Genomic DNA, 23205 nt, shown 5'->3' on the forward strand with positions numbered 1-23205 from the left:
ACCTCTCAACGTCCAAATTAAATCTCAACGTCCAAGTACGTGTTTTGTTGCCGTTTGCAGATCACCGCTGTGCTCGGCAGATTGTTTTTCTGCCGTAATTGTCATTCAAATAAATACGGGGAATGTATAATTGGTTGCCTATCGGCTAATATTCAAGCGTTTTATTACAAGCAAATGCTCAACTCATGATACTATAAATAACAAGATAATATATTGCACATCCGGAAGTCGTGATAATAGGGCTTTTCATCGATTGTCATTTGTTTCGAGCTTCTGTCATGTGTCACATAATATTAATATATCTACGTCGTACGTCTTCGGTTTGTATCATTGGTAATACCAATAACGTACGACGTAGATACATTAATATTATGTGACACATGATAGAAGCTCGAAACAAATGACTGTGAATGAAAAGCCCTATTGGAGACCGGCAAGTTCGTAATGGTTCGTAATCATTCGTAATGTCCGATTACTTTGAATTGTTCGCGGTTGTATTTTATATTTTATCTTTGATAGTTATTTTGACTGGAATATCGACACTAAATTCTTTTCGAATACATTAAAGTTTAATGTTATTTTGCTAATTGAATAAGTTCATCACATAATGCATACAAGTCCCATTTAACTTTAACAAGAATTCAAATTCAACTTCCGGTCTCCAGTTACGTAATCAATGCGCGAACTCGGACGTATTTGAGCTACGGGAATCTCCTTATTTATAGTATCATGGCTCAACTGGGTACGGCTAGCCGAAGCGGGCCATGAATTCACACAATCGCAGTCGGGGCCCTGATTCTAATTCATTTCGACAGTCGCAATTTCATTTCGACACCGCCATGACAGCCGCAGATATAGCGATTCTTATTCATTTCGATATTAGTTACAACTGGGGATATTAATCTTATCATGTTGAGACTGCTCAGAATTTGGGTTGGCGCTCCCGTTTATTGGAACTTGTTGATAGTCTGGGAAAATTATCGAAAAAATGCCATTTTTGGGAAAAATTATTTACCAGCTATTTTATTGCTAAAATCGAATCTTAAGATTGGATATACAGTGCGTCCATAAAGTAACGCATAAATTCATTATTTCGTAAACCAGCGACATTAATGAAAAATCCTGAAACGGGTCGATTTTTATTTTTAGATTCAGATTTTTTGGCATATATATCATACTAGTGACGTCATCCATCTGGGCGCGATGACGTAATCGATGATTTTTTTAAATGAGAATGGTCATGTGATAGCTCATTTGAAAGGGTATTCAATTCTCTATTCACTAATATAAACATTTACCTAATTATTTATACAAGGTGTTCAAAAAACATTTTTTTAATTAAAATAATTGAAACAAAAAGAAGAATGTACGTAATTTATTTAATTCAAAATACGTTTTACTGTTGTCAGAAAACAGGAAAAAAATGTTTATTTGAGAAATAAATATTGTTTTTTGCTTAAATTCAATGTTAAAGCTGCCACCCACCTGTCGCTTGGCAGTTTGAACATTTCGTTTAAGCGAAAATCAATGTTTATTTGTCAAATAAATTTTTTTTCTGTTTACTGACAGTAGTAAAATGTATTTTGAATTAAATAATTACATTATATTCTTCTTTTTGTCTCACTTATTTTAATTAAAAAATGTTTTTTGAACACACTGTATAAATAATTATGTTAATGTTTATATTCTTGGATAGAGAATTGAATACCCTTTTAAATGAGCTATCATATGACCCCTATTCTCATTTAAAAAAATCATCGATTAAGTCATCACGCCCAGATGGATGACTTCACTAGTATGATATATATGCCAAAAAACCGTAATTTAAAAATAAAAATCGACGTGTTTCGGGAATTTTCCTTAAAGTAACCACTTTACGAAATAACGAATTTATGCGTTACTTTATTAGTAATATGGGGTATGACAAGTCCGCAGAAAGTGTGTTATTTTATTTATAAACAAATTAGCACTTCTAAATCTTCTTTATTTTTCAATTAGTGGTCTGTAACTCCTAAAATTTTTCCTTTGAGCCAAAAACACTCAAATAAAAATTCACCGTAATTTAGTTCTGCACAAAGTTATTTTTTTTCCGATTTCCTTCAACAAAAATTTTACTCAGAAAATCCGAGTTTTCCCAAAAAATCTGCAATTTTCAATTAAAATTTTAGGGAAGTACCTAATTATTTATCAATAATTAAATAATTGATGACATGAAAGATTTATTATAGTAGATTATACAGAGGGGCTAAATTATGGAATAAATTCATTTCTTTAAAACGGACGATTTTGGAGCAAAATCCCGAAAGAGGTCGATTTTTATTTTTAAATTACAATTTTTTGGCATATATTTCTTACTAGTGACGCCATCCATCTGAGCGTGATGACGTAATCGATAATTTTGTTAATGGGAATAGGGGTCGTGTGGTAGGTCATTTGAAAGGGCGTTCAATTCTCTATTCAGTAATATAAACACTATTATCATTAGGTATTTATACAGGGTTGCCAAAAAAAAATTTTGAATTAAATTAATTGGCGCAAAAAGAATGTATGTAATTTATTTAACTCAAAATACATTGTACTGCTGTCAGAAAATAGAAGAAAAGGTTTATTTCACAAATAAGCATTTCTTTTCGCTTAAATTAAATCACAAACAGCCTCCCTCCTACCTATTGGCAGTTTGAACATTTAATTTAAGCTAAAAGCAATGTTTATTTGCAAAATAAACATTTTTTTCTATTTTCTGACAGCAATAGAATGTATTTTGAGTTAAATAAATTACATGCATTCTTCTTCTTGCGTCAATTAATTTAATTCAAAAATTTTTTTGGCCTCCCTGTATAAATAATGATATTAATGTTTATAATACTGAATAGATAATTGAACGCCTTTGTAAATGAGCTACAACACGAACCCCTATTCCTATTTAAAAAAAATAATCGATTACGTCATCACGCTCGGATGGATGACGTCACTAGTTTGAAATATATGCCAAGAAATTTAATTTAAAAATAAAAATCGACCTGTTTCGGGATTTTTCTCTAAAATCGTCCATTTTAGAGAAAATGAATTTATTCCATAATTTAGCCCCTCTCTGTATATCAGGAGACCGGCGACAATCTAACCAATAGTTTAGCAATAATTAAAATGTTAATTAAAAAATTTCGGTCGAAATAATAACCAGAAAGATTATGATACACCAGAATAACTATGATTTTCGTATAAAAAAGCACTATACCTATTCAACGTTCCTTACAGGATTGAAATTGGACCATTTGAGCGGTCTCAGGAATGTTATAAAGAAACAATTTTTTGGCTTATAAACAAATAGAACCCCTCAGAAAATATTAGATTTAATTAAATTAAGTTAACGCTGTTGAAAAGGGCACGGCTTCTGTGTCCTTTACGAAGAAAAACAAATTGAATTGCGAGGAGTGATTCCAGGTATAACCGGTCAAATTTGACCGGCATTTGCGACAGAGTTATAAACAACAGGATTTTAATCTTTGAACCATTAGATACCTTTTAATTCCGGTCCTCTTTGTACATACAAATTTTCATATCTTCAAGACACTTATAACAAAAAAGATTTATGTCACTGTCACCAAATTATTTAATTATTGATAAATAATTACTTCCCTCAAATTTTAGTTGAAAATTAAAGTTTTTGTTTGGAAAACCCGAATTTTCCGAGGAAAATTTCCGTCGAAGGAAATTGGAATAAATTATCAATGTGCAGAATTACTGTCAATTTTTATGTGAGTGTTTTGGTTTAAAGTTAAAATTTTCGGAGTTATAGAGCAATAATAAAAAAAGATTTCGGAGCACTAATTTGTTTATAAACAAAATAGCACACTTTCTGTGGACTTTGCACAGCTATATTACTAATATAGGAAGTCTTAAGATTTGATTTCAGCATGTCCAGCAATAAAATAGCTGGTAATTAATTTTTCTTGTTTTTTACTAATTTTCCCAGATTATTACCTTACATCTTTCATTGAGTTGATGATTCATGTTGTGGACATTCTCAATTATTATATTTCTAATTTAATACTATTCTATCTAATTCCTCAAAACAAGCAAATTTCAATTAAACCCAGCTATATTATAATACCTTTTGCTTTAGTTTTCCTTGCAAGAAATAAACAAAACACATCTAAACTAAACCTAACCTCGCTTTTGGCCAATCATTCATCTCCGTGTCAAATAATTTCGACAGTCGAAATTATAATATCAACACCCTTTTTAAAGTCGCTATTAATTTCGATAGTCGCTATTTCATGACGTCACTTCGTTAGTTCAACTAAAATCCACAAGGCTCGCACAATCGCATTTCAACCGTCGCCATATTGAAAGCGACTTGTTTAGTGTCGAAATTTGATTTAGAATCAGGGGCCGGGTGTATGGCTGGCTAGGATCCTTAATTTGAAAAGTCTCTTACGCACAGCGCACAGGGATCACTTAACGTTAACGTATCAGATCGTTCGAATTCTTTTAAAAACAATGAATAAAATTTAGCCTGTATTATCTCACAGATATTTTTTTTATTTCACAGAAACGAATATCATCAACTCTGATTAACTTATATATTTAAAAAAATCTATGATGTGTCCATAAATGTGTGGGTCGGCACTGCCGACCCTGACCAGTATTGCTGAGAGTATGAATGGCAATAGTTTTTCTTGTCTCCTGAACAATCGTGATTCTTGGGTTACGAGGTATTCGAAAGCCACAGACGCTATAATTAAACATTAAACAATTAAAAATAACTCAAATAAAAATAATAAACAATAATTTAAATCGAAGACTTTTCGCTAAAAGAAACTACTTTCTGGCAGCATCCTAAATCCGCGGCTTTTACAATTTATAAGCACAAGAGACGACAAATATAGAAGATCTGAGTAAAGATGAAAAGGGAAGACAGTTTTGTTATTTGATTCAGAGATGGACCACCATCTCCAGACAGCTGTTTCTAACTCCTCCGGCTTTATCGAGACCTAAAGATTCTATGAGTCAGAAGATGGAGGGAAGTTGCCAGGAATCGACAGAAGTGGCGACTTCTTTGCGAGCAGGTTAAGATTAGCAACGGATTGTCGAGCCACTTATGATGTGTACAGCAGTGGCGGAGTGGCCCCCCTCTCAACCAAAGTGATTTATTTTTTTTAATTATAATTCTTAATCCTTATAAATTAAGAATTAAAAATAATCACAAAAAGCATATTTAAAAAAATATGTAATCCTATACAGTGATGAGCGCGCTAGTAACCGGCAAAATAGCGCAAAAGATGGAAAACACATAAGTTGTGAGATAAAAAGAAATAAAACTAGTAGAGTTATTAGCGATAGTAACATATAAATTGACATTATATTGATTGTTTCCCACCTTTAAACGTATCAGAGCAGTATGTCAACTAAAACTGTCACTGTGACAGTGGCATTTCTCAAACTGATCCGATACATCTAAAGGTGGGAAACAATCAATATAATGTCAATCTATAAGTTACTATCGCTAAATTTAACACCTCCACTAGGTTCATCTCTTTTTATCTCACCAACTTAATATGTTTTCCATCTTTTGCGTTATTTTGCCGGTTATTAGTGCGCTCATCACTGTATACTGTGAACGCATACTTAAGCATCTCCACGTATAATTGTAAAATCGTTTGCAGATAACAGATTCGCCGAAAATCTCTCGAAAATTGCGCACCTAGCAAAACTATATTAATTCGCCGAAAATATGAATATGTTCACACGCCGATATCTGACCACGAAAAAAGAACACCCTTATTAATTATTAGTAATTAGTGTATTTTGGGTATCGAGGCAAGTAGCATCTCTAATATTGATTCGTAGAGATCTTAGTTTTGTAGATTGTTAGCGTGATTAATAGTATTTGAGTTTATTCTTCTTTTTTATATTAATATAGTTTGTGATTTATGAAGAGTTATAAGATGTCAAATTAACGAAAGGAACCAGAAGCTTCTACTAAGAACTTAAAAAGTAAAAAATTTTAATGTCGCAATATAACTGATTATTTTTTTAAAAATCAACGTAATTTGGGCGATAATATTAATAGTAATGATGATAATAAATATGTACAAGGTACATCTTATCAGATAGATCACACTTTGAGACCTACTGATCTTGGATCAAATTTAAGTTCTGAGAGCATTCAAAACAAATCATGCGATTTTTCTGTGTGTCCGATACAAATCGACGATGATGCAGTAAATACCAATTCTACTTTCGAGAGTTTTATGGAAAAAGGTATGTCTTATATGCATGAAATGTATGTCTTATATTTTATATAAGTTTATTTTATATCACGTTTGACAGAAGGGAGTATTTCTCCACGAGTACGATAGATAGTCATTTATGTCGCGGGATGCAATCATCCACATATAAAATTATGGCAATAAATTAAATTTTAAACTTCATAATGTACATCATGTGACAGCTCATTTAAAAGCTTTTGAGATACTGATTACAAAAATGTATAGGCAATACTTGTGCAAAATATCGGTCCAATGCTTTTTAAATGCATTAATTTTTTATGATCCTGAGAAAACTAATGAGTATTTTTGAAAAAATTAAACGCAAAATGCAAAATTACATTATTACCGAGGGTCGAAAGTCCCTGAAAACTTCTATAATGTTTATTTTAATAAGTTACAGGGGTGAAAAAAAAGAGAAAATTGAGTATGATTTTTAACACCTTGACGGACAGTGCGTCAAATATATAAGCAAGTGTTGTGACACTATGGGCCGGTTGTTCGAACGTTAATCAAAAATGGAATCAACTGATCATTATCAAATATTTAATTACTGTCACCAACTAACAAGTTCAACTTTGTTTGGGTTGCTGAAAACATAATTGATTACAATTATGAGATTTATTAATCAATTATGTTAATAATTGTTATGTTAATTAATAATTAATTAATCAATCAATTATGTTAATTATCATAATGATAATTAACATAATTGATTACAATCAACTGATTGACGTACGAATGAGAGGTGTTGTTATTTGATGGTTGTTAAGGGGACTTAATTATAATCAATTTCTTGATTAGCACTCGAACAACCGGCCCTAAATGTATTTTGCAAAGTAGAATAGGGGAAAATGCAACGTCTATAGACGTTGTGTCACAATACATCAATGGAAATTAGACGTTTATAGACGTTTTGTCCGTCAGCGTATTAATTTCAAATATATTATTCAAAAGAAACGTTTTGTTTATTCTAATAGACTTTCGGCCCTCGGTAATAATGTAATATTTTATTCTGCGTTTAAAATTTTCAAAGATGCTCGTATTAGTTTTCTCAGGATTAAAAAAAAAGATGAATGCGTTTAAAAAGCATTTGACCAAAATTTTGAGCATGTACGTATTATACATTTTTGTAATCAATATTTCAAACAATTTTAAATGAGGTGTCACATGATGTACTTTCCCATTACGAAATAAAATTAAAACTATTTCGACATTAATTTTTTTGCCTTGAAAAAAGTAAAGTATTTTGATTTTTTGAAAATTACATTCGGTTAATTCATTATTACATTTCCGAAACTACTGTAAGCAGGGCACAAAATATCAATGATATTTATATAAATATCAAAATATCGGGTATATATGATATATATCCGATATACACATTTCAATAGAGAAACTAGATTGACCAAAATAACACTCTAAATGTAGAATGTAACAGGTAAGAATATAAAAGATATATTTTTACTTTAAATAAAAAATACAAAAAATATAAACGTACGTATGGTAGTATGTTACATAAACAGAAAACAAAATGATACGAGTATCCAAGTAACAACTAAATTAACTAAAAATATTGAAAACATTAACTTAAACATATTATAGCCTATTTCTATTTTTCCAAAATAACTTAAAATTTCTGAATATTTAAAAAACAAAATCAAAATTTAGAAAATTAAGTAAGATGATGGTTCAACAGAACCTATGGGGAAGTGGAAATGAAGAGGCATAATTCTGCCTCTTCATTTCCCCTTCTTTTAATTCTGCCTCTTCATTTTCCCTTCTTTTAATTCTGCCTCTTCATTTTCCCTTCTTTCAGTTTCTTGTTCAGGCCAAATCCATTCCAAATTGTTATGTTTTTGGTATGAAGAACTGTTTAAATATTTAAACATGAATACAAGTTTAGCACCCTTTTCGGTTCCTAAATTATTTCGTAATTTGGAATGCACAAGTCCAAAGCTTGAAAAGCACCTTTCAATGCCTGCCACTGAGGCTACTGCTGTAAGTAATTGGTTAATTCGTTCGAGAAATATGTTTTTATCAGGTCAGGCAGATTCAGCGATTGGAACAGACTTCCACCATAATAATGGAGATGTTTTTTTGAAATTTGGACCATATATGAAAGACGGAAAAGGTTTAGACTTCGAAGTTAGGGCCGTTACAAACGGAACAAAATCTGTGTTGATTGAATTTAAATATTCATAAGCCTGTTTTTTTTTGTTCGGCAGTAAGTCTTTCTCCCAAAAAGGGATGGTCCAATAAGGGATGGTCCAATAAGTTTGTCAAAAAATGGGGCGAAAATTAGTACGAAACAAAATACTGATATATATCACGATATATATAATATAAATATCATGATATATATCACGATATATATCATAATATATATCAGTGGATATATATCCTCGCGCCCTGACTGTAAGTTGTTAACTTATAAAGTCTCATTTTGTAGGTTTTTTAAATTTTAATGATAATTCACTACATATATTTATGTTTATTTCGTCAACTTTATAATATAAAGTATATACCCTATATATATATATATATATATATATATATATATATATATATATATATATATATATATAGGGTAACTGAAATGGTGGATGTGTGAATTGTTCGTAAGGGGATTTTTCCACATTCTCTATTTCATTTGTTTGATATATATATATATATATATATATATATATATATTATATAGGGTGTCCCAACTCAAAAGTAGCGGAACCGTTGAATATTTCGCGAAATGAACATCGGATCGAAAAAATGAAAAATATGTGTTCAATAATTTTTAAAAATCTATCAAATGATACCACACACGACCCCCTACTCAACCACCTGGAAGTGGGATAGGGGTAACTTTAAAATATTTAATGGAGACCCCCAGTTTTAATTGAAGATTTGGATTCCTTACGTAAAAGTATATATGGACCGTTCACTCTTGTTAGAGTATAGGTCGCTCAAATACTATGAGCTCTTTTAATTCATTTCACGCGGTGGATTAGTCTGCAGTTTCCTTTAGGTCGTCCTTCATAGGTTGTGCCTTACGTAAAAGTAAGCAACTTTTATTCGAGACATTTTTTCGAATTCTGGATAGATGGCGCTATAATCGGAAAAACGATTTATCGTGATACCATAGGTAATTTATAGAAATTGTTTAATAGGTATCTATAGAAACACACCCTCAAATGAAAAATCAAAAAACACAAGTTGAATATTTTTCAAAATCCTATCGAATATCGAATGTTACCAAACACGACACGGAGTCATTCGATAGGTTTTTGAAAAATATTAAACACGTGTTTTTAGTTTTTCATTTGGAAGTGTATTTCTTGAGACAGACTATTTCTATATTAACGATGCTCCCCTCTTAACGATGCTGGATCCGCCGCTGGTGTACAGTCCCTGCTCAATTTATTAGACTCACCCTAGAAATATTAGGTTTTTTTTGTTTGAAATATCTTAAAAGTATGTATGTTCAAAGTCATACGAAACTGCTGAATGGGTTAAATAACAAGTACTTAATAATTGTTCTACATAATTAAGTTAAAAATGGTGAAAGTTTTTGATTGAATTGTGAAAGCTTGACAGATGGCAATAGAATGGGCTAAAAGGGCGCAATGACTCGACTTTTTCAACTTTAGTTTTTTAGTTAAATTAGTGATTGCTGTTCAATTTTTGTAAAATTTGCAGTGGTGAGTATTAATATTGTTCTATGTGAACGTAAGTTTTCAATTTATTTTTAAATTTATTTTAAAATATTAATAGAAATATGTTAATTTCTAAAAGATGAATATCTTCGATTGAAATTTTTTCTTATGGTTGATTGTAAAAATCTTTTTGTTGAGCAAACCTCTTCTGTTGCTGCGCTTAGAAAATATCGCATGTTGTCAAAAAGAAATAAGCAAAAAATGCGGTGTATGTTAATATTACTTGAAGGTTGAGTCAAAAACCTAAAGGGAAACATCATGTTACATCGATTTGGAGGGTTAGTATGTCAGAAAGATTTCAGTCACTCCCAGAGGGCAACGATTTTTGAATTTGGCTGTAAAACACAGAATATGCATCCATAGCGATGTAAGGAATAAATTGGAAGAAGCAGAGTGTTCAGTATCGGAGTCCGCTGTACACCCAAATTTGTACAGTATGGGATTCAAATGTCATAGGCCAGTTAAGGAAATAACTAAACAACCAACCATCACAATAAATGCTCAAAAAAGCTTTGTTTGAGCCATATTGCATTAATATTTATGCAAATTGGCCGAAACTAAGCGTTTCTTGAGCATTTGTGATGATGGTTTTGGTTCCTTAACTGGCCTATGACATTTGAATCCCATACTGTACAAATTTGGGTGTACAGTGGACTCCGATACTGAACACTGCTTCTTCCAATTTATTCCTTACATCGCTATGGATGAATCTTCAAAAAAGTCGACTCATTGCACACTTTTAATCCATTGTATGATAACCCATCTACCAAGTTTTCAAAATTCAATAAAATAGTTATTTTCCTAACTAGTACGGAAAGTAATACTTTCACGCACGAGACTGCCGTTGACCCGAACGACGCGATAGTGGAGTTCGGGCAAGCAGTCGAGTGCGGGGAAGATACTTTCCGCATGAGTTAGCAATATTTTTTCTAGGGCCGTACGTTTGAAAAAAAGCCACAAAAAATAGAGTTATATCAATATTTATTTAGAAGTGAAAATACACAAATAAATTCTTTGACATGGTTGTCAAAACCAAACTTTCAATATAATGGGTTACCACGACGACGATATTATAATAATAATAATAATAATACATTTATTATCCACAATAACATAGTACATGCTTACAATAAATTACATACATTGAGTTAGTGGATAAAAGGCTACAACTGGTTCAGTCGTGGACCAGTTACCCAGTCCACTTTTGTTCTTCCACCAGTGCCTACCATATTAAAACACGTATTTGGTGAAACGAGAGCATAGCTAACACTAAACATAATAATTATTAAAACGATAATTAAAAAGATATTAGGAATTGTGGAAAGGTAGAAGGAAGAAAGAAACAAAAAACGAGGGGACAAAGGAAAGGAGAGTAGTTCGTTTAAAACTTTACGCAAAAGTTGTTCATATATTTTGTAAATTTAACAGATGCTTCTTATATCGATTTTTAAATGATGATGCTGAGGTAGTTAATAAACCTGAATCTAATTTAAATAAGTTGTTAATGAAAACTGCGACATTGTAGGAAAAACCTCTCTGAAATAATACCTTGTTATGTCTAGGAACACAAAGAATAGTATTGCGTCTGATATTTAAATTGTGTATATCCGTTCTGAAGGTTAACCTGTTGTGTAAATAGGGTGGGATTTTTTTAAAATATACCTTATGACATAAACAACTAAAATGTAATTGCCGTCTGTTGTACATATTCAACCAGTTTAATTGTTTGAATTTACTCGAGATCCTGCCAAATTTTCTAATACCGCAAATCAGACGCACACACGAGTTTTGCAGTTTTTGAACCCTTCGTGAATCAGTACTGTCTAAACACGGTCCATATACAACGTCGCAGTGATTAAAGTGTGATAAAACTAATGAATCGCATAAAAGCTTTTTGACGTCCTGTGATAAACAATGTCTTTGTGCATAAATCATTTTTAAAGTTGCATAAGCTGCCTTCAATTTAAGAGATATATGTTCTTTAAACCTTAGTCTCGAATCCAATAAAAGGCCTAAGTTTTTAGAATTTAATTTTATAGGAATATTTGTACCATTGATTTCAAGTGAAACGTTAGCCAAAATGGATTCACGTATATTTTCATTACAAAACAATAATGCTACAGATTTTGATGGGTTAATTTTAAGTGCATGGTCAGTAGCCGTTTTGTAAATATTGAACAAATCAATTTTTAGGCGTTCAACAGCTTCTAATACATTAGAATGTTCAAATGACAAATAAATTTGCGTATCATCCGCGTATAAGTGATAGTTGCAGTAGTTAAGACATTTAGGAAATGTTGATGTATACAAACTAAATAATAATGGACCCAAAATACTTCCCTGAGGTACACCTGACTTTATTTCACTAGACGAGGAAGTCATTTCATCAATCTGAACAATTTGTTTACGCTTATGTAAGTAAGAGGCAAGAAGATTCCTGGAACTGACACTAAATTTATAAAACTGTAATATTGCTAATAATATATCATGATTAATTAAGTCAAAGGCTTTAGTAAAGTCTAAAAGAACAAGAAGAGTAACCTTGTTCAAATCTAAAGATATAATAACATCATCAACAACATCAACAAGTGCAGTTGCACACCCATGATTACGTCTAAAACCCGATTGGTTTTCTGGCAAAATTTTATTAGTGCTTAAAAAATCTCTAATCTGACTTTCCATAACTCGTTCAAATTTTTTTGAAAATGTAGGTAAAATACTAATTGATCTAAGATCATTGTACTCTTTAGGTGAGGTGATTTTCGGCAAAGGTATAACTTTTGCAAATTTCCAGTCTAAAGGAAAGTAACTTTTTTCAATGCAAACATTTATTATGTGAGTTAGAATAGGAATAATCACAGGACAGCACAACTGAACAATTGTAATATTTAAGTGGTCATTGCCAAAAGCTTTAGATTTTAACGAAAAAATGATATCCTTAATAAGCTCTTCAGAAACATACGAGAAACTGAAGTTATCATTAATACCCTCTTTTACGTTATGAGCATAATAGTTAAGTAATTCTTTACTACCTGGCATTATATTTATATTATTAATAAAAAAATTATTTATATCCTCTACTGATTTTAAATGCCTAGGTAATTCATTTTTTTTTGTTTGGATATATTAAGTTTTTTTAATTCGGCCCATTTTTCCTTTGAGTTCGAATTCTGAAATTTCATATTTCCATGACGACGATTCAAAACCATTGTAATTGTCTACTGATCTGACTTATAAATATTATGTCAAAATAATTTTATTTCATCGAATTATCGCGCTAATTTTATTAAAACATGAACAGAATAAGATAAATTTGAAATAAATTAGTAAATAATATCAAAATATTAGTCTATTGCAAGTATTATAACATATTATAATGCCATATTACAAGGTATTTTACTTTCTCGCACGCCGTGAGAAAATTTACTTTCACGCACGCCGTGCGGGAAAGTGCAACTTTCGGAAACGAAATGCGTGTGTGAAAGTGGCTCTTTTAGCACGGCCGTAGAAAAAAATTTACCATTTTTAGCTTAAGGCCATGGGTATATAATTCGCAAATATTTTACGGCTACCTATCCCTACTTTTCTGTCTTTACACGGCAAATTACGTGTAGTAAAATTCACACTGGTATGGAAATGTAAACATTACTAGAATATCATTCTACTTGAAAATGTCTTGATTAACTTAAAGAGATTGCTTTTGAGTGTTCTTGGATAACTGTTATTTGTATAATTGCAAATTATTAATTCAGTTAATAAATGTGATAATTTTTTCACTATGTATTCAGTGATTGTAATAATTTATTTGTACAACAAAAACTAATACTCAATCGAGAAAAGAGGAAAAGTGTTAAAGTGATTTTTTAATAATATATTGTTACTATGGAACGCTTACAATTTTGAACATCTTTAACAACGAAATACTTGGATCACAGAATATACTATCCTGATGTATTCTCTGCTTGGATCTTCCACAAATAATACACAATAAATAACTTTTTATTAAGTTCACGTCTTAAATCAATTATTTATCAAATACACTATGTATGCTTTTTCTCATGACGATCTTTCAGTGCGTCACAGTTTTTTGATTTCTTTCTAACGCATTAAATTGCATGTGACAGAAAAAACGCACGTCGGTGATTACATTTCGTGGGTGACATTTATAACATTTATTCTAGTTGTCAATAGATAGAGCTATAATCGAAATTAAAATAATTTATTTATTATATACTAATATATCTACGAATATAATCTGTACAATTTATAAGACTATACAAATCAAAGAAAATACCATTTTATAAATGCAATAAACACAATTGATTTGATTTTATGCCAAATTGCAAATAAAATGTGACAACTGTCAGATGTAACTAAAATGTCATGTCACTAAAATGTATATTATCACGGAATTACCTTTTTTTCTATCATTTGTGACGCACTGAAAAATGCTCATGAAAAGAAGCATATCAATAGTATTTAATCAACAACTCAAAATATTATCGATGCCATGTCAAATATTTAAAATTGTCACTGATTGTCAGTGTCTGACTGACAATATTCTATTCGGCTGAGTGCGTTGTAAGACAAAGATAGATTTGGAAAATATTACCACAGACATTGTGTTCATTTTTTTCGAATCCTGAAAAAACCAATAAATATTTTTGAAAAATTTAAACGCAGAATGAAAGACTAAATTATTACCGAGTGCCGAAAGTCCCTTAGAATAAATAATAAGAATGTGTGTACTTTGTACGCACGTAAGAAGTTATACTTCTATTATAATATAATTTCAACGAAATAAATATACCTACTTAACAGTTACAATACAAAAAATTAACAATAATTACCAAAAATGAACCAAAACTTAACACTGCCAAATATTAAAAAAAAAAAAAAAAAAATATGAAAATCCATAAGGAAAAATTTCCCGTAACTGGCTGTATACCACTAATTACAAAAATTGAAGAAAGACTTCTGTGTAAAAGGTATATTTATTAAAACCCCAATAAAGGGCTACATTAAAAGACAGAACGTTTTCGCTCTAAAGAGAGCATCATCAGTGTTCTAAGCCTAAAATAAGTACAACCATAATTAGTGAAGACAAGAGTAAAAAATTTAAAGGTTGACCAAGATAAAAAATTAGGTTATACTTACAAGCTCTACATGCTAAGCCACCAAAAATACATAGGTTAAAACCCTTAAAACGCCGACCAAAAGTCTTACATTGGCGTGTATTATGTTAAACCCTGGCGATGGGTGAAAATGAAAAAGATATACCTCACAGCATTATATGACTCTACCACGTGTATGTGGGTGGTTGAGTTTATTTCTCTATCTTCACAAAGAGAAAGGTGAAAGTCAACTAATTACAGGTGACAGGTAAGAAAGCGTTTCTGACTGATGACAGCACAAGACTGACGGTCCACAAATCTTCATGTTGGACCATCTGTCTTGTGCTGTCATCAGTCAGAAACGCTTTCTTACCTGTCACCTGTAATTAGTTGACTTTCACCTTTTTCTTTGTGAAGAAAGAGAAATCAACTCAACCACCCACATACACGTGGTAGAGTCATATAATGCTGTGAGGTATATCTTTTTCATTTTCACCCATCGCCAGGGTTTAACATAATACACGCCAATGTAAGACTTTTGGTCGGCGTTTTAACCTATGTATTTTTGGTGGCTTAGCATGTAGAGCTTGTAAGTATAACCTAATTTTTTATCTTGGTCAACCTTTAAATTTTTTACTCTTGTCTTCACTAATTATGGTTGTACTTATTTTAGGCTTAGAACACTGATGATGCTCTCTTTAGAGCGAAAACGTTCTGTCTTTTAATGTAGCCCTTTATTGGGGTTTTAATAAATATACCTTTTACACAGAAGTCTTTCTTCAATTTTTAAAAAAAAAATATGAATCGTCCGGGATTTGAACCCGCAATCTCGCGATTTTTTGATCTCTGGTCCAATGCTCTACCAACAAGGCCATCAAGCCGCATGCTACTTACCTTTCAGATATACATAATTATACATTACGGTGAAAAGTGAAATATAAAAATAGATGTTTTATTATTTTACGCCCAAGGGAGACACATCCAAAGACACAAAATTATAATAAAAAACCTTTTAAACCACCTTTTTCAAATTGCGCAAGTTGTATTTATTAATATTAATGTTAATAAATGAAATATAAATATTTTGACGTTTCACAATTTGACAATTCACTTTTAACTGCAGTGCCTTAAAAATTCTAAAGCACTAGTGCCTTAAAGTAGCATTTTTAACGCTCCTATGGAGTCCTAAAAATTGCATTTTTTACACGTTTGTAGAAAAATATATTTAAAAACACTAATATATTCTTTCCACACCTTTTCTGGACTGATACATACATAAATTAAAACATTTTGAAGTACAACTTCAAAAATATAATAGGAAAACTATTTAAAAAGGCAGTATAACTATTAACTAAGATTTGTTGTTTCTCTTCCCACAAATTTTAAAACGCAACAACCATACATAACCAAACCGTCAACCGTCCAAACCACAGCTGCGCTACAGCTGCCATATTGGATAATTTTTGACATGTCATTTGAACATCCAATCAGAACAAAGTTATAATGCGCATGCGCCGGGATCGTAGGTTTTAACATATAAAAATTCACCCTCATATCACGCGTAAAGAAGTATAACTTCAAAAAGTTTATTTTGAATCAGATATTTGAAATTAAAAATCACACTAAATTTTTCACCCCTGTAACTTATTAAAATAAACATTATAGAAGTTCTCAGGGACTTTCGGCCCTCGCTAATAACGTAATCTTTCATTCTGCGTTTAAATTTTTCAAAAATACTTATTAGTTTTCTCAGGATTCGAAAAAAATGAATCCCCATTTGAATACCATTGCAGCCGAAAATACGTACCCATCCTTTTAATTATGTAGCATGATTATTAAGTAATTGTTATTTAACCCATTTAGCAGTTCCGTATTATTTTGAAGATACTTAAAGGTCTTAAATTAAAAAAAAAACTTATATTTCTCGAGTGAGTCTAATAAATTGAGCAGGGACTGTAGGTATTAAAGCGTTTGTAAATAAAATACTTAACATAAATTCAGTATTTTATTATTTAAATATAAGTGTTGTTAAAAAATACAAATAATAATGAAATCAGTAATTTCTTAATAAACATTGCAGTATTTAATTTAGAAGATTGCTTAACACAAATTATGTACAGTAAAACCTCCATTAACCGAAACCTTTTTAACCGAAACATCTTTTAACCGAAAAGATAACAGTTTCAATAATTTCGTTAATAAAAATTAATTTTTTATCGCAAAACAGAAACAATTCGATGTTAATTTGTCAAAATCCTCAATGTTGCTCGATCATTACGAAATCATCTCATAATATCTCTTAATTTAATACCAACTTTAACCAACAATACTATGTAATTTGATACAAGAAGAATACAAAAAACATTGTTATTTTTAACCGAAATTCTTGTTATCCGAAACGGCCTCCCCCTCAATTATTTCGGTTAACGGAGGTTTTACTGCACTTGTAACGTTTTTCACCAGTGTGAACTCTCAAATGTTTTTTGAAATTAAATTAAACTATTTAACACAAATTTCACATTCGTGAAGTTCTCCGGTCCAGTGTGTCCTACTCCTGACCCAACAAAAGAGGAGAGAAAATGAAATAAAGTCCAGAAAGTGGGGTTGGATCGGTCACACTCCGAAAAGTTAGTTCCAATATTGCAAAGACTGCTCTAGAGTGGAATCCCCAAGGAAAAAGAGACCGCCCAGGACAAACCTGGAGAAGATCCATCATGGACGCGATAAGAGGTCAAGGAAAGTCTTGGAATGAGGTGAAGGGCTTAGCGCAAGATAGAACCCGATGGCGCGTTTTCACTGAAGCTCTATGCTCCACGTAGGAGTTCAAGAACATTATATATATACTCCGGTGTGTACTTTCAAATGTGTTTTTAAACTCTGTGCATGGTTAAATTGCTTACAACAAATCTCACACTTGTACGGTTTTTCACCAGTGTGCACTCTCAAATGTCCTGTACTACGAAATTTCTTAAAACAGATTTCACACTTCTAAGCCTTTTCTCCAGTGTGTACTCTCAAATGAGACTTTAAATATCCACGTTGAGTAAATCCCTTAGAACAAATCTTACATTTGTAAGCCTTTTCTCCAGTGTGTATTCTCAAATGAACTTTCAAAGCTCCTGGTCCACTAAACTGCGTCTCACAAATTTCACACTTGAAAGACTTTTCTTCACAGTGAACTATCGAATGAATTTTCAAACTTTCTGCTTCGCTAAACTGCCTATAACAAATTTCACACTGATAAGGCTTTTCTCCAGTATGCACACTCAAATGCATTTTCAAACCGCCTACTAATCTAAACTGTTTAGAACAAATTTCACACTTGTGAGGTTTTCACCAGTGTGTATCGTTAAATGTGATTTTAAAGCAGCTGCTAGTCTAAACTGCTCAGAACAAATTTCACACTTGTGAGGTTTTTCACCAGTGTGTATCGTTAAATGTGATTTTAAAGCACCTGATTCTCTAAACTTCTTAAAACAAATTTCACACTGGTGTTTCTCCAGAGTGCTTTTTTGTATGAGACTTTAATGAAGTTCTGTGAGTAAACTGCTTAGAACAAATTTGGCACTTGTAAGGTTTTTCACCAGTGTGCACTCTCATATGGTTTTTCAAATGATCTTCACGGGCAAAGAGCTTAAAACAAATTTCGCATCGGTGAGGTTTTTCTCCAGTATGCACATCCAAATGCAATTTCAACCAACTTTTTACAGCAAACTGTTTTGAACAAATTTCACACTTGTAAGGTTTTTCTCCAGTGTGCACTCTCAAATGTTTTTTCAACTCACTTGGCCTAAAAAACTTCCTAAAACAAATATCACACTTGTGAGCTTTTTCTTCAGTGTGCCATCTTAAATGCGTTTTTAAATATTTTGCTACAGAAAACTCCTTAAGACAAATTTCACACTTATGAGGTTTTTCTCCAATGAGCATTGGCTTGCACAAATGCTTTTTGAAGCTGTCTGTTAAATGATATTCCTTCAAACAAATTTCACACTTGTAAGTTTCACCAGTGTGCACCCTCATATGGTCTTTCAAATTAACTGCGTGTTTAAATTGCTTAAAACAAATTTCACAGTTGTATGTTTCTCCAGTGTGATTTTTTTTATGTGTATCTAAAGAAATTTTCCGAATAAACTGCATAGAACAAATATCACACTTGTACGGTTTTTCTCCAGTGTGCACTCTTAAATGTGTTTTCAAAGCATATAAATCACAAAACTGTTTTAAACAAACTTCACACTGGTAAGGCTTCTCTCTAGTGTGAACTCTTGAATGCCTTCTTAAACTCTCAGCTGCGTTAAACTGCTTAGAACACGTTTTACACTTGTAAGGCGTTTGTCCAGTGTGTATTATCAAATGTCTTTTCAAATGAGTCCGTGTAGAAAAATGCTTATCACAAATTTCACACTTGTGACGCTTTTCTCCAGTGTGAACTCTCAACAAATGTGTTTTCAAATTGCCTGCGATGCTAAACTGATTAGAACAAATATTACACTTGTAGGGTTTTTCACCAGTGTGTATCCTTAAATGAATTTTCAAACTTCCTAGTACACTAAATTGCTTATCACAAATTTCACACTTATATGGTTTTTCGCCAGTATGCTGTCTCATATGTCCATTCAAAGTACTTTGTACGCTATACTGTTTATCACAAATTTTGCACTTATAAGGTTTTTCCCCAGTGTGCACTCTCAAATGTATTACATAAGGTCCTACATGACTAAATTTTTTGGAACAAATTTCACACTTGAAATAATTTCCTTCTTTGTGCACTCTCAAATGTATTTTCAACTGCTTCCGTTCTGTAAACTGCTTAGCACATATTTTACATTTTAATTTTTCTTCAGAAGGTAGACGCATATTTTGTTCTTCTTCTTCATTACTTGAATGTGTGTCTGTTGACTTCATACTTTCCAAAGTGTCATTATCTCGGGGAAAGCCTAAAATAAAAAGGTTTAATGTATAAACTATAATGAATAGATACAAAGTTTACTATCTTTTGTGTCGTTCTAATACCTCGTAACCCACAAAAATTGGAAAATGCGTTTTTTACAGATTTGTATAATATAAAACTAAACGGTATATATAATTGTATACAATTACCAGAATCGACGGTAAATGTAGGATTCAACTATCTACTCTTACCGGTAATTGTATACAATTACCAAGGACCAGCGGTAAAAGCATAAAATGATGGTTCTTGTCTAATTGTGCAAATCGAAGACCCTCTGGCCACTTATTTGTTTGGTTGCTTTCCAACTAGGAACTCAGCATATTATCGATGTTTTGATTCACATGTTCAACAGATCCTTGGGACTGACTGTGTCTTGGCACACCGTACACTATCTTCAAATCTTTCCACATGGAGCACAGTTCTTGTATAATTCTGTTGAAGAGTTTTCGTCCATTGTCACTTTGAAGAATGCTAGGAACTCCAAAGGCACAAAATATGTCAAGAAGAACTAATGCAACTTCTTCTGCACGTTTATTTTTCAACGGTCGTAATTGTAAAATCTTTGTTAAATGATCTTGGTAGACAAAAATGAATTTAAATTCATTGTCTGCTTGGCCTTGCATGTGTATCAAATCTATTTGATATCTACTTTTCATTTCTTTTGACAGTATAGGTTTCACTACTAAACCTTTTTTGGGAGGCAAGTCTGAGGCAAGTTAGGAGGTTAGGAGGCAATCTGGCAAGTTTCACACAGATCTAAATAGATCGTTATGATTTCTACAGTTATGTTGTTGTACCTCTGTTGTAATTCTTTCAATATTTTTGTTCTACCTCCATATCCAATAGATTTATGTGCTCCGTCAATTTAAAGAGTTCTTCCAAATGAACATAAAATAATAAAACATTCTGCTCATCGTTACTTAAGGGGCCAATCAATATTTCAGTTTCTCCAAAGTTCATGAACTACGTATAGCACTTCTTTTTGGATGGGAAAAAAGCATTGAACTCGCGACCGTCATCGCTACGGCGAGATATTAGTAATTTATATACTATAAGTTGAATTGAGTATAAGTTCGACCAAAGTTATAAAGGTTGAAGGAGGAATAGAGTGTATACCCGAAGGAGATTTGTTCGCAATGAGTTTTCACTTAAAGGAATAAAGGACACAGCACACATCTTATGGAAAATATAATGTCACTCAAATGAAATAAAATTTACACGAATAGATTCGTCCCGAAATTTCAATCATTTGATACCATTGCGCCAACTCTGAATTTTGCTTAATAGACCAGTAAGGATCTGCGAAAAAACGACTATTTTGGATGTGAGAGGTGGCATTCGGATTTTTGCACATAAAGTTAGGTGACACCTTCAGTAATTATAATTGACTTATGCTCCTTCTCAAATATGCCCGGAACATTAATAAAAAAATTAAAATATTTAAAAATTTCGAAAAACATCGATTTTTTCTGCTTTCTTTGCTTATAACTTTAAAACGATTTGTTTTGGAACAAAGTCGTAGAGAAATAAAATAAAGATAATTGAATTTTTTATGATATACGACTGGTAAAAAATGTCTTAAGGTATTACCTTTTATGCAATATAGCAATAAATACAAAATAAGGGGGCAAAATAAGTCTGTTGCTGTTCAATATTTTTTAACCACTTTGGTGGCACTTAGAACCTTAGTAATTCGCTTAGGAAATTATTTGTAATATACTTAAATCGTGTACCAAATTTCATTAAAATCGACCTAATAAATTTTGCATAATAAATTTGCAATCTAAATGTTTTTAAAAAAGTTCAAATTTTTTAAAATCTTTCTGAACAAAAAGTAGACCATTTAGAAGTTGGCTAATTTTTTTACATAAAGAGGTGCTCTACCTATGTAATACACTTTACAGAATTAAAATCGGATTATTTAAGGGACCTCAGCAATGTGTTAAATTTATAAACAATTTTTTGGCTTATAAACAAATAGCTTTGTTTAATAATAAAAAAATTTATTTTTAGCAATGCAAATAATTAAAACCGGTATAATTTGACTTAAACTTTCAAATGCTGTTAGCAGAATTGCTATTTTATTTTTTAATCAAACGTTATTCGCGTTCAAAAATTGCAATTTTTCGATTTTTTTGAAAGTTCCACCGCGTTTATCTCGAAAACTATGCACCCTACGAAAAAACTTGTAAGAACCCAAGAAATACAAAAAAAAATTATTTTGCGAAAAATCGATGTTATGTAATTCCTTAAGTTCTTTGTTTATAACAATCTTATCGACATCCGGATCAACTTTTACCCAAAAAATTCGTGTTCTACGGGTCAAAATACATAAAAAAAACTTAGGTAAGTCCATCTAAATAAAGGAGCCCATAGCACCCCCTCCTGGCCACAGCACTATTTTGTTTATAAGCCAAAAAATTGTTTATAACTTTAAAACATTGCTGGAGCTGCTTAAATAAGCCGATTTCAATTCTGTAAAGTGCATTAGATAGGTGGAGTACTTCTTTATATGTAAAAAAATTGACAAATCTTTGTATGTTCTAGTTTTTGTTGTGCAAGATTTTAAATAATTTTAATTTTTTAAAAAAAGTTTAGATTGCAAAATTATTATGCAAAATCTAGTAAGTCAATTTTAATGAAATTTAGTGTACGGTCCAAACCTCTACTCTACTTATATCCTCTACTAAGACCAAAACTCTACTTATATCCAAGACACCCAGAGAAATCCATATAAACCTAGACGGAAATTTAGTAGAACAAGTGGAGGATTTTGAATATTTAGGAACTATAATAGATGGAAAAGGAAAAATGCAAAAAGAGCTGAACAACAGAATTGCTAAAACATCACGACTATATCACTCCCTGAATTCTGGTTTCATTAGCAAAAGAGAAATTAGCAAGAAGACAAAAGTGTCAGTATATAAGACAATATACCTCCCTACTTTGTTATATGGAAGTGAAACATGGACACTAACTGAACGGGAGAAGAGCAAGATACAATCTTCTGAAATGAAGTATTTAAGAAGAGTAGAAGGAGTTACGCTAATGGACAAAGTAAAAAATGAAACGATAAGAAACAACCTAGATGTTGAGAGTGCCAACAAAGCAATAGAAAGATCGCAACTAAGATGGTTCGGTCATTTAAATAGGTTAGA

General features: G+C 31.7%; 2 protein-coding genes across 4 annotated transcripts in view; both read right to left on the reverse strand.

The window, feature by feature from the left end:
* Positions 1-23205, reverse strand: part of LOC126888228 (zinc finger protein 888-like) — a 43417-nt gene that overhangs the window by 3949 nt on the left and 16263 nt on the right. For 2 of the 3 annotated variants that reach the window (XM_050656293.1, XM_050656292.1), the window contains exon 3: positions 17086-20033. The exons of the other annotated variant lie outside the window; for it this stretch is intronic. In XM_050656293.1, coding sequence (XP_050512250.1) covers positions 18577-20033 — 1457 coding nt within the window. In that variant the 3' untranslated portion in view covers positions 17086-18576. Of the gene's footprint in view, positions 1-17085; positions 20034-23205 lie in introns of those variants that run through there. 3 annotated transcript variants of the gene reach the window in all.
* LOC126888232 (protein krueppel-like) lies at positions 17086-18369 on the reverse strand. The gene has a single exon (XM_050656305.1). The coding sequence runs from the start codon at positions 18367-18369 to the stop codon at positions 18082-18084; it is 288 nt and encodes a 95-aa protein (XP_050512262.1). The 3' UTR covers positions 17086-18081.

The sequence above is a fragment of the Diabrotica virgifera genome, chromosome 7 (genome assembly GCF_917563875.1).
Source record: "Diabrotica virgifera virgifera chromosome 7, PGI_DIABVI_V3a".
NCBI classification, from domain to species: Eukaryota; Metazoa; Arthropoda; class Insecta; order Coleoptera; family Chrysomelidae; genus Diabrotica; species Diabrotica virgifera.

What these genes read in the sequence shown, in the direction of transcription:
- LOC126888232 (XM_050656305.1), bottom strand. Translation starts at nt 18,369, where the DNA reads ATGCATTTGAGTGTGCATACTGGAGAAAAGCCTTATCAGTGTGAAATT.